Source organism: Hylaeus volcanicus, chromosome 8 (assembly GCF_026283585.1).
Source record: "Hylaeus volcanicus isolate JK05 chromosome 8, UHH_iyHylVolc1.0_haploid, whole genome shotgun sequence".
NCBI lineage: Eukaryota > Metazoa > Arthropoda > Insecta > Hymenoptera > Colletidae > Hylaeus > Hylaeus volcanicus.
In genome coordinates this window covers 7,479,657-7,492,747 of record NC_071983.1, presented here as the reverse complement: position 1 = coordinate 7,492,747, position 13,091 = coordinate 7,479,657, and the positions used below count along the sequence as shown (strand labels likewise).

The following is a 13,091-nucleotide window of genomic DNA, read 5'->3' as shown; positions in this document are numbered from 1 at the left end:
GGACCGGTTGCCTGTCCGAAGGCGCAAACGTGCCACCTCTTCGCATAAACAAATGTTGTTTAAATATAGGAATTGTTGTGAAAATTGACTAACATTTTGGAATAAAAATATATCAATGTTAATACATAATTTATACAAATGAATTTTTCTGAAAACTAATTATATTCCTGCTAATCTAAATGTATTCTCACTTTACACTTTACATTTCACACTTTACACTGTACATTTTAAAAATTACACTTTTATACATACATACATACATATTTATTCTGTTACTACCCACCCATTTCATCGTCTCGCAGCATTTTTCACCATATAACGTGACATGAATTTCGACTGTTCGAAAATAAAAAGATTTTCAATCTTAAAAATTCGTGTTGAACGGATATTTGAGAGAATCGTTCAAATACATATGCGATATAACACGAGCCGACAGCGAAGGAGTTAACGCCGACAAACGAGCAATCTACTTCTGCCATCCGGTAAACGAAGTCGGGGGCAAGGGAACGCGGATTCAGGGTCCATTGACCGATCCTCTTAACTCCTCAGTTTTTGCCACCTCTTCTCCTACGGTTTCCCTCTCCTCTTTAAATCTTTCCTCGTTTCAATTTCAAGCTGTTTAGCTGCTTCGTTTCCTCGCTTCCACCGCGATCCCCTACGCGCCGACTGATTCGATCTCCGCTTCGTAGAAATCCACCTTTTATCGTTCTTAATCCTTTGACCTTTCATTCGCGTACGGCGCTCTCTTCCACCCACCATTTTAATGCTTTTTTAATCCTTGGAAGGAATATAGCCTAACGGCATACCAATTCGTAACGTTTTTTAACCGACTTCGAAAAGGAGGTGGTTACTCAATTCGACATGTATATTTTTTTTTTTTTCGTGTAAAATCTACGTCTGTTCGATAACTTTGATGCAAATGATATAATAATCTGTAACGTCTATAACTGACGCGATCGCTGCTAGAACCTCTTTATACTAGATTAGTACATTGTTTCTTGATCTGTCTAAATAAGACGCTCGTCTTTCGAATCTCTAAGTGAGTAAGGCTAAGTAAGTAAGACAAACACTTCTTGGACCAAAATAAGTGAAGAACCAGTTAAATGAGGTACCTCTTCGAGCGAGACTAAACATGCCATCCCTTGAGATCCCAATTAACCAGATTCGACTGTGTATTCAAACATTTTAAATAATAACATCGACTGATCGACGATTCCGCGTTGCAGTTCAACGCTTCGACGTCGACGATATTTGCGACTAAAAATAAAGAAGGATCCTCTTCTCCTGATCCTCTTTGGTTCGTTAAATTAAGCGAGTCGAGCGTGCGACCACGCACGCACGGATGGACAGGGTCTAATAGGAAGAGTGCGAGGCCTTTGGGTCACCGATTTACTTGAAACTTTCCATGTTGGTAGATCTTGTTATTCTTTTTACGAAAATATAGTATCATAAAGATAGAAATCGATGCTATTTTGGATGCTATCGAAGTTTCATCGCTACATTAAAATGTAGTTTTGTCTGTGAGAATGTGCAGAAATGCAGAAATATATAAAATATCAACAATAATATACATATTATACCGTCTAGAAAATGAGACGTGCTTTCATTTAAATCTCAAGTCTACCTAAATCTGTAATAATACGAATTTCCATAAACATCCGCAATATAGTTACGACGTATGATTGTGGATATCTTTTTTCGATATACGGTTTTGTTTATTTAAATTAATTAGATGAACTTTAGACTAATTGTTTTTTTTCTTGTACACTGTCTCCATTTTGCATGCATTTTAATTTCTCGCACAAATTTCCTATAAATTTATGAAAACCTGTCGTCTGCCGATACGATACGAGTGAATCCAGACATCCCTCGCGTTCGTCTTTCCTCGAAAAAGTTACGAGTGCGGTGGTGTATTTAAATTAACGGCTGGTAGCGTATCGCATTAGACAAAATCTACCAGTATGGTAGTTTCACCTAAATCGGTGACCCCGAGGCCCTTGCACCCGCCTCGCAAGCTTTTTAACGAGAAGTGCAGACATTCGAGGGTGCAAGAAACGCGGGGCGCCTGCAGGGCCGTATCTGCGACGTGTCCGTCGCGAGGGTCACGTCGGTATAAATAGACGTTCGCGTCTGCACGAGGATGCGGCCCTATATTGGCGAGTTATTTTTGAGTAGGCATCGCCACTCGTTACAGTACTCCGCGCTCAGTTCCAACGAGTATTCGTCCGGCAAGAGCTGTTGCTCGCTTCGAATCGCCGAACAAAGACGCAACGCGACTGTTTACCCCGCGAGCAAAACGAAACCAACTTAGAATCGCGGTTTCGAGCTTCCGAGTCTGGTGCGTGCTCAGTGTGCTGCTTCCGCTGGTGAAAAGAGTTCATCCGCCTCGTGTGTCTAATGCTCCGTCCGTTTCGGATGGCTAACGATACTCCGCGCGAGCAAAAAGTCCGCAAACTCGACGCGAGTCTCCGTCGAGATACGTTTCCTCTTGAAATAAACCGTGGGACAGAGTTGTCGGGATCCCTTCCAGTGGAAAAATTCGACATTCGAAAATAAACGCAGATGAGACTCGGTCGGTCGGTGTCAAACTCCAACGGTGTCGCGACTAAGCGACGAACACCTAACGGAGCCGAATTAGATATCCCCGTGCGTCGGTGGAAGTGTGCTTCTAAAACAGTGACTTGGAGTGTGTCGTGTTTGCCAACAGATAGGACGAATTCTCGTTTTTCCGAATCTTCGAGATTCTTGCTGTAATTACTCAGGAATGAGGATCGTACAGAGAACTACTCTCCTCTTAATTCTAGCGTAAGGTCGAAGGGATTGAGAATCTTCTTTTCTTGGTTCAGTTTATGCGGCGAGGTTCAGAGACTTGGCCTGAAACTATACGAATCCTTTATCACAGACCTTAAATACCTTAAGTTCAAGTTCAAGTACAAGTTCATATGTTTGAAAGAGTGCTCCGAGCCTGTAAGCTTCAGTTTGTGCCGTGAACTCGAGAAACGTAACTTGAAACCATACGAATCCTTTATTACAGACAAATGCCTTAAATATGTACAAGTTCATATATCTTAAAGTGTGCTCCAAAACAAGCCTGTAAGTTTCACTTTGTGCCGTGAACTCGAACTTTACCTGAAACTATACAAATCCTTCGTTATTTACAAATTATCCTTTAAGTTCAAGTTCATATGTCTTAAAGAGTGCTACAAACCTGTAAGCTCGACTATTGCGCTCGATAGATGCATCGATAAATCCCTTAGCGATGCGAACCGTGATCTCCAGCGAAGGTATCAGCAGTTGCCGTTAGTGTAGCCAGGAAGGAGAAGGTCGAGGATGTTCAGCTCGTTGAGACTGGCGACCATGCGCTCGCACAAAAACCGCGCCAGGCCAGGAAGCGTGGCCACGTCCGCGAGTTCCGATTCGGCGAGGGCTGACGAGATCTCCGCGCAGCTCTATCATCCGCATAGCTTCCTGTTGCTGGACGATCAAGATGGGCCTGTCTCGGCTCCTTCGAGCGTGTCCTCGAAGGTCGCGCAGGTCAGAGTCGAACGCGAAGGCGGTAGCCTCGGTGTCACTCTCAGAGGAGGAGTCTCGAGGGCATTGGTCGTTACCGGGGTGAAATCCGATGGTCCAGCTGCGAAAGAGGGAAGGGTCAGGCCTGGTGACCGACTACTAGCCGTGGACGAGACCGAACTCAGAGGACTGACTCTGGCAGAGGCTCAGAGAGCACTCAGGAGGAGCTCGGACGCGCCGGTTGCTTCCTTGACCATCGAATACGACGTTGCCAACATGGAGGAAGCCAGAGCAGCCACCTCTGGACCCCTCCTGGTGCAGATCGAACGAGGACTTTCGGGTAATCTGAAATAATCATGGAAGATTTACAAGGAATACACGCAACGTGAACGTTTTGGAAACGATGTCATTTATGATACTTTTAGCTATATTACCACGTTGCGTGTATTCCTTGTAAATAACGATATACCCACAAATACAAAAGACTCGTAGAGTTAACAAACATTCTTTACGGTAAATATAAATTTACAGATGAAATTTGAACTGTTTACAAATACTCGATCCTCGCTAGTTTAGCAGCATCGGTGCGCGAGTTTCCATGAACTGAGCGCAAAGGGTTAAGGTTCTATTTTTGTTCTCTAATTACCGAGCTCCAAAGCTTATAGAGCTCCCGGAACTGTAAACCAACGAACTCCACCAGTCTGTGTAAATATCGCCAGTTAGATCTGTAACGGACTGTCAGAGAATGAATGGGCTTAGACAATGAAGACGAATTCATGATACGATAGTACACGATCTGATAATACACAAGAATAATTTGTGTAATAGCACGACGATGTAATTCCAGCAACGATACGATGTGATTCCAGGAGAACTGGGGTTAACGGTCAGAGAGACGCCAAACGGAGTGTACATCGAGAGTCTTCGACCCGCGAGCACAGCAGATCGTTGCGGAGCTCTGCAGCCAGGGGACAAGCTACTGGCTGTCGACGAAACACCTGTCCAGGACGCTGTGGCAGCAGCCAAGTTGCTCAGGAATAACTTTGACAACTCTCGCATAGCCAGGCTGCAGATACTGCCCAGGCAACCGAGTGCCTCTCAGAGGACGGCGAAGAGAAGAGCGCAGCCACAGGCGCAACAGAGCTCCAGTCAAACGCTTCAGACGAAGGAGAGCCTGACTGTGGTGTTGAGGCCCGATCACAAGGGATTCGGTTTGGCCCTGAAGCCTTCGGAGGATCGTCTGAGCTACGCTGTGAGCCTACTGGAGGCTGGTGGCCCTGCTGAACGCAGCGGAGTTCTTCTGCCTGGCGACAAAGTGTTGGCGATCAATCGTAGAATCTTGAGAGAATTGCAGCAAACGGAAGTCAGTAGTATACTGGAGACCTCGCAAGTGGTGAGCATCAGTTTCTTTTGTCAGTGTTTCTAAGTAAAAAAAAAAAAAGCTAAAACTCGTGGTTTTGCGACAGCTCGAACTGGTAACGGAGTACAAGGTCGGTGGACCAGTCGTACCCAGCTCCGGAGTGTTCACTGTGCGAGTGGCGAGACCCGTAGGCGGTCAACCAGACGTGGGTTTGACGGTGAACGAAGATCTCGTCATCACAGAAGTCCGTAAGGGATCGCTAGCTTACAGAACGGGCAGCTTGGCACCTGGAGATAGACTACTGGCGATAGACGGACAAAAACTGGATCCAGGGGACCTGAGACAAGCCGCGCAGTTGTTACACCGACCTGGAGGCTCTGTTGTTGCTTTAACCGTCAGAAAACCAGACCCTGTCTCAGAGACTAGGTAACTGGGAGCCTACATAGTCTTTCAAACGAGTATTCGTACATTTCAAGGTGTTCCTTGTTAACGCTCCAACTACTGGCCTATTTAGAAGTCTACAGCTTAGAAGAGAACTTTTGACATTAGTGTATTTTAGGCTGAAGTTAACTTCTGCGTGTAGTTACCCGGTGTATTCTATGTTCTATTAGGTCGTCCCATAAGTTCGTGCCGAAGACTGTGTCGAAATTTAATAAAAAAACCACAGAAATTTTCTAGTAACGGTATAATGACTATATGAGAGAGGTGAGGAACTATCGTGAAATGAGACAGATTATCTTTTCACTGTGACACTTAAGAGTATGTTGCACATATTAATTTGAGAAATTGAAGTATAAATGGCGCGAACTTTTAGGACGACCTAAATATTTCTTTTGATGAATTCAAGCCAACAGCCCCGAAAACAATGTTAGAATAACACCGTGATCGAATGCAGTACAAATATTGAAAAGTCGATTGATATAAAAATAAGAAAATGAAAAGCGCTTTAGGAATATCAGATTTTATAGAGATTATTGCAGGGACTCCAGTATAGGAAGCAACACGACTCAGCAGTATCCTTCTGGAATTCTGCGACCAGCGAGGGAAAGTCTTCCAAGCGTGGATAGCGCAGTGGATTCTTGGGGCGAGTTGGGAGAAAACAGTGGAGCGGGTCCAGAAATTTTGAGACTTTGGGATACTGCTTCGGTGGACAGTGGCCAACTGGATCTACCTATGCCACCTTTTCCTGGGTAAAAACAAGATACAGTCTTATGCAATCATTTTAGGATGATGTTAAAATAAGCTTCAAGTCTTCGAGATGATCGAACTTGGAGTTGTAGGACGAATACAGAAGTATTAATGTTATACTCTTGAGCTCGAGTCATCCTGATTTATTCATCTATTTTTATTTTCTATTTGTATTATTACGAATAGACTACCCTCCTGAAGAATTTGTTTAATTATAAGGGCTGCCAGTTTGATTACGAGTTAATTACATCATTTTCGAAAACTTCTACCGTGGTAATATTATAGCATTCCTATTATAGCATCATTCGTTGCGCTAATGTGTTCTTACTTTATCATAGTTTGTTGGCAATTAATTTTATTAGAAATAATTAATTACGATTCAAAAGATTGACAATTAATGAAATTTTAAAAGAGAGTTTCTAAGATAGAAATATGTCTCAGAAAGTCTAACAGTTCGCTACGTCCAAAAATCCAAGAGGACAATTTAAATTTATAGAATATAACGTAAAATATCCTCCTTTGAATATTTTTAATTAATCCTATTCCTGTCATGTTTTAGTCCACAGGAACGCAACAATTCGGATAGACCTCAGCAGATCGTCCATGTGTCGCTGCACAAGGACCCAGTGTACGAGGACTTTGGATTTTCAGTGTCGGACGGTCTATATGAAAGAGGAGTCTACATAAATCGTCTGCGACCAGGTGGTCCTTGCGACGGTGTTCTGCGACCTTACGACAGGATTCTTCGAGTAAACGAAGCCAGCACGGAAGACTGCGACTGTTGTCTGGCTGTTCCACTAATCGCTGCGGCTGGTCCACGTTTAGATCTGACCATAGCTAGACCAGTGTCTCCCACTAACATCATTAAAACTCTATAGGAAAGGTAATTACAATAACAGTAAACGAGTCGAAACGACCGGTGAACGTATCTAGTATATTTTTGTACACACCTGTATTTTATTTATAAAAATAAATGTATAGATTGCTTTTAGCTAGAACATCTTCTCCTGCACACAATCCACGCACACCACACACGAGTTCACGCCTGTAGGACATCGACGAACGCGCGTTCATTAACCCTCTATAAAACAATCTGATGTTTCTAAAATGTAAATTAAGGGTGTCATGTGGAAGTCAGCTAGCAATTTTGTAGATGAAAATTTAAAAATAGGTATTCTTATATGTAGACTGCGGGCTCCTATAAAAATTAAAATAACTTCTTCAAGAATAAAGTTATCCTAATTTTAACTTTTTTTTTTTTACAAACGAAAAGGAGTCGAATTAAAGGAGTTGAATAAATAAGGCTGTAGACTTCAAATTCAATTTTAAACCATTTAACACTAAACTTGCCAACGTCGTAGTAGGTTTAGTGTTAATTCGAAAGCTATATAAGAATACTTATTTTCAAATTTTTATCTAGAAAATTACTGGTAGTTGATTTCCACACGAGTGCCACCCCTTAACACTATTTTGTATTTTATTTGACCCCCTTAACACATTAATGTATTTCATTACTTAGTGAAAATCCTTGTCACCCACATATGAGTGACGTGGCGCTCAACGTATTAACGTGGTCTATGGAAAAAGTATTGATCGCTAGAACGAATAGGTGTTCCAATCGTCGATCGGGGTCATTGAAAATCCTAAGAATATGGCAAAGAAAATATTCCTTTCATAGAGAGTTAAAGTATCGTATTCTCTCGTGATAACCTGAGCGAATAGCTTCGCGAAATTCCAACCGCTAGCCACCCAAAGTGATTTTGTTTTATACTAGCGGGTTAACAGCTGCGAAAGTTATAATGCAATACCTAATGAATACTATGCGAATGCCACTCGACATTTGATATACGTGTTTAAACAACGCGACGATTGAAATTCGATTTATCTATTATTCGCCTTTGTTATCGGAGTAACCGGAATGTCGAATCAGCAACTGATCGTTTCCGACGCTAATTGACCCAGCAATCAGCTATAAACGGTAACGATTTCAAATTAAACAGTGTCCCACCTTGCCAGCAGGTCTAGTTTCGGAGAAGCATAAAATAACGTCAACGGAGAATTGTACAAAACAATCCTTAAACTACATAGTACAAAACAGAAATCGTAAAATAGGCGAATTTCACTTTTGTGCACAATAATTAATATTATTAAAATATATATACAGAATATAGCCTAAAATGTGAAACTCGCTTCAGTAATAAATTGGGGGTATATTAAAAATGTAAAGGGTTCATATTTATAAACATACTAAGAAGTCAAAGATCCATTACTTTGAATTACTTTTTTGACGAACGATTTTCTAGCAGTTGAATAGAATGTACATAATTTATTGTCTAGTATGCCTGTTTTGTTGGATTTTTTATTGTAAGGCGATACCAATGTGTAAATGCTTCAGCAACGTGTAGAAGAAGATTGCCAACGAATTCGATAAAACATCGAGAATATTTAGAAATTATAAAATTCTATAACTTAACATCTGTAAACTTGTATTGGGACCAATCCATCACTGCAGAAAGTTACACATGTTAGGATACATTCTATAAATAAATACTTTTGTCATCATATGAGTTTTGATCTGCAGATTTCATGCAACATACCGCAATGTTCTAGTCAAGGTATTACATCCCTTTTCTATGCTTAATATAAATAACCCACAGTTACATCACCATGACTGTAACATCACGTTGTGATAAAAAAGAAAACTCATGTGAACTTGTCAATACGAAACAAATTTAACTCGGACTAGACAGCAAACGATTGCTCTTTCTTATTGACCCATCCATTTACCATAAAGGAACCACTGGTACCATTACGATTCTTATCGTAATACTTCGGAAGCGCTGTTTGAGTCTCTTTCTCTCTTCGCTGATCATACTTGGCCTTGTTATAGCACAACACCCCGCAAATGGCCAGTGCCATTCCAAATATATTTAACCATGTCACTGGATTTCCAAGCACAAGTAACGTCACTCCAATCACAAATATACGTTTACTCGCACTGGCCACTGCATAAGTTAAAGGGGTAACAATGGAAAGTACAGAGAACGCGATGATATTTTGAAACCAGTTCAATATACCATCCAAGAACAGCAGGCCTAATATATAGGAGCTCAATTCCGCGGACCCGCTATATATCAACAGCCTCAAATCGTATATCAACCATATAGGAAGGAAGAGAATCAATGCTAAACGGCCCAAAACATGTAGAAGCCTCAAATGATGTATTCCTGTGTCGTGCAGCACCTAAAAGCGACAACATCTAGTTGTAAGTAACTATTACGATTAAGTACATTATTAGCTACATCGATAACGATATTACTACCATACAAGTATCACTACCTTCTTAGAGTAAATGTTTTGCAAAGAGAATGCCATGGTTGACGCTAAGGCACTCAATAGACCAATCATGTTGAAACTAAGCTCCGTCAAAGTAGCAACAGCTACACCTACGACGATTGGAACTAGACTAAGGTACACGCTCCAGGTCTGCTTCTCCCTCATTATTATTCTTGACAGGAATACAGTGAAGAAGGGCATTGTAGCCTTCACTGGGACAGAGCCAAACTTCAGTTACCATATGAAGCCTTGTAAATCGGATGAAATATGATTGAAATGTGCAAAGCCAAAGATAATTCTCCCAAAAAAACACTCTAACATTTCATTTAATACAAGCAACAGTTATGGTTGAAAGCAAAGATGAGTAAAATTTTAATCTATAGTTATGTTCACGTAGTCTATATGTGAACATAAATATTGACAATTCTTTTCAGAGTTCTTTTTGCAAATTTACATATGGTGCTGGAGGAGAGCCATATTATATATACAGTATCGATAATCATATGCAAGGTATAAATTAAAATAATATGCACTTTTTCTTGTTTATATAACAAAGTTTTGTAAACCATATTTGTCTTCTGAAATAAATTTAATTTTGCTAGAATGTCATTTGAATGCTTGTATAGACTATAATAAAATATACTAAACTGTATATTTTATATAATAACAAGCATGACAACATATGTCAAATTAAGTATTTCGCTAGAATGTTATTCGAATGCTTGTATAGACTATAATAAAATATACTAAACTGTCCAAATAACAAGCATGACAACACATATCGAATTAAGTATTTCACTAGTCGATTAAATAAACAAAAGCAACCAGCCAGCCACGTTATCCGATGATCGTTATCGCAAGTGAGTAAATGACAGACAGAAACGTCAACGCTCGACGAAGGTCGTAGGATTTTATTCTAAGCTTAAGATAGAGGCGTGCGTACACGTGACTGTTGAAATAGTATTGTTTCATACCAGTATGAGCATACGAAACGGGAACCTTCCAGATGCTGACGTGGCTGAACACATTCGCCACGAATTTACCCAACGCAAGGGGCACGATCAGCCGCAAATAATAACCCCATGAGATATCTGACGAATACTTTCGTACGCCCCATAGGTTGAAAAATGGTCCGGAGTAGATGGTGATCGAGGTTAACTGAACCATGGTCACTGTCATCGGATAGGGAAACTCCGAGAGCAGCATCTTGCCCACCACATTGCTGCTACTCGATATCCCATACCACAGCAAGCAAAGAAACAACACAGTGGCCACTTCCCGGCTGTTACGGCGATCGTCCATGATTGCGCGAACGAGCCTTTAAAAATATTTAAGTCACTCGCCTCTTTCACTCCATACGCGTGCACTACAGGTCGTTGATACTCGCCAGTCCCGGTCCTATACTCGATGAAACTGGTTACTTACTCGCTATTAAAGATCACAGCCGCGATTGATACTCGCAAACCGCCTTGGCATTTCTTTCTCCCTCCCCAGTACAACCCTCATCCCTTCCCTCTTGCGCAACACCACACGGTGGACACGTGGCGGATATTTTAAACGAAAACTGCCAAAACGATTTCCGTTACTTTCGCGTTCCCTGAGACGACAAATATCTCGATTTCGGTCACGGCGCGGTTAATAATTGTTATTTTTTTTTTTTAGATAGTTTATGATTCAACAGACATGCACTGATCACTAAGCGTTTTGTGAGTGGGTAAGTTTAGAAAATTTTGGTTAGTAAACGTAACAACCTGGTAGCAGCCAGTCACTCAACTGTACTTATACTTTTAGTACCAGTGCCCTCGGGAGCTGTAGTATGCGAATATGCAACTATAGGGGAGCCAATGGACCCCAACAGATATACAAATGAATGTAAGAGATACTGTAAACAGTATTAAAACTATGGAGCAGTGACATGTTAACAAATGTATTATGGAGTTATAAAGCAAAGAATTGTATTAATTATACATTTATGAAAATTAAAGATTAATTATTAAAATGTACCGGTGGCGTCATCTTAGAGATACTGTGGTAACGTGTGGCTATTTTCACCCACAAACTTGGTCGTTTTCCCACCGATGGCGCCACTAAAGAATTAATAATTATTTCTGCATTAAACTATTCATAAAAGTGGTAAATTTGATATATTAACCGATATATCGTAGTGTTACAAGCAAAGAATCATATTGATCATATATTTATGAAAAGTAAAAAACAATTAATAAAAATATATCGGTGGGCGCCATCTAGCAGCAACAGTGGGAACTGTTTTGCCCACAAACTTAAACGTTTTCCCACTGATGGAGCCACTGGTACTAAAACTTGCTCACAGAATGGATTTGTGAGCAATGCATTTCTATTTCTATCGCTGCCTTTGCCATCTGTTGGGTTATGTTGGTTAAATAAAACAGTTGGACTTTACTTTGGGAGACAAAAAATTGTTTACATGAAAACTGTTTATATTCTTGTATTAAAATTTACTTAATTCTTCTATATGTATTTCGTAGTAAAACTTCGCATTGTGTTATTACAATGCATATTCTTATTTTTTATTTAATTTCTGTAGGGTCGAGAACCTTTTCAAGCACCTTACGGGGTCGAAATAATACGCGTTCAGTTCGATCTATTATGAAAATCGTATTAAATGACTGATACCTATATACTGACATATAATTTAATGTTTCTTTATTCGACATATAACAAAAACACAAGAAAAGGTTGTGTAGTAATGCTCAAAATGTAGTATTTAAAAACTAACGTATAACTACGATAACATTAATAAAGGAACACCATATAGTTCACGTTTGAGTTATTTTATTAGGTGTAGAAATTAATTCTATGCCTTTCTAAAGTAAATGTACCATTTATTTATAAAGAAAAATCATACAACTTTTAATCTTTCCTCGGTTACACAATCTAAAAGGGCACTCAAGATTGTCTCAAGAAGATATTAGTCGGAAAACTAAAAGTCGAAGCAATTCATGTGTTTCGTTATTATTTAAGCTAACAAAATGGAAAGAAAATGTTTTGTGTTCATACTAGAATTATAAATGATTGAATGTAAAGGCATCCTATCAATTTCTACATCTAATAATTGTCAAGTACACTTGTACCTGTTAGAAGGCCAACAATAAGCAAAATTTGTTAATTAATGAACTTCGTGTAGCTAAATTGTAATGGCCCTCGGGTTGAAAAGTTGGAAGGTTGGTAATTTAAGGTAACAGAATGACAAGTAAATATTGTTATTTAAACTACAGCTATAAAGGTTTCAATGTAAAGACAGAGAATTAATTTCTCTAATTGTCCACTAGAGTCTAGTGACTAGACCATCGAATGTCGAGTCTCTTTAACATCCTCGCTTAACAGAGCGTCGACGTTTCCGGCCGTGTTTTATCTCTGATGTTAGGACTGACTTTTGATCGGCAAAAGCCAGCACTCATCGCCAATACCAGAGAATCTAGCCTGTGAGATATCGGTCGCGACGTCACAAGTTAGGGTCTCAGGGGACCGGCGACGCGGCAGGCTTTAAAATCAGCCCGCCCGCCATTGCCCTTTTTCTCATTTTCACTTTCTCCTTCTCATTTCACACCCTTTCCTCATCTTTCTCTCTCTCTCTCTTTCTCTCTCTCTTTCTTTCTCTCTCTCTCTCGCTCTCTCTCTCTCTCTCTCTCTCTCTCTCTCTCTCTCTCTCTCTCTC

General features: G+C 40.3%; 2 protein-coding genes across 3 annotated transcripts; one reads left to right on the top strand and one right to left on the bottom strand.

Moving 5' to 3' along the window:
* The first annotated feature begins 3,128 nt into the window (after positions 1-3,128).
* Positions 3,129-7,049, top strand: LOC128880883 (glutamate receptor-interacting protein 1). Of its 2 annotated transcripts, none has more exons than XM_054131421.1 (5): positions 3,129-3,850; positions 4,380-4,903; positions 4,977-5,296; positions 5,851-6,060; positions 6,618-7,049. In XM_054131421.1, exons 1-5 carry the CDS (start codon positions 3,331-3,333, stop codon positions 6,934-6,936), a joined length of 1,893 nt encoding a protein of 630 aa, XP_053987396.1. In that variant the 5' UTR covers positions 3,129-3,330; the 3' UTR covers positions 6,937-7,049. The 2 variants fall into 2 exon arrangements, with proteins under 2 accessions (XP_053987396.1, XP_053987395.1); XM_054131420.1 differs by having other exon boundaries at positions 5,839-6,060.
* Positions 6,974-10,875, bottom strand: LOC128880884 (solute carrier family 35 member E1 homolog). The gene is made up of 4 exons (XM_054131422.1): positions 10,820-10,875; positions 10,369-10,712; positions 9,398-9,606; positions 6,974-9,301 (listed from the first exon to the last, which is right to left on the bottom strand). Exons 2-4 carry the CDS (start codon positions 10,694-10,696, stop codon positions 8,801-8,803), a joined length of 1,038 nt encoding a protein of 345 aa, XP_053987397.1. The 5' UTR covers positions 10,697-10,712; positions 10,820-10,875; the 3' UTR covers positions 6,974-8,800.
* Positions 10,876-13,091: the final 2,216 nt, after the last annotated feature.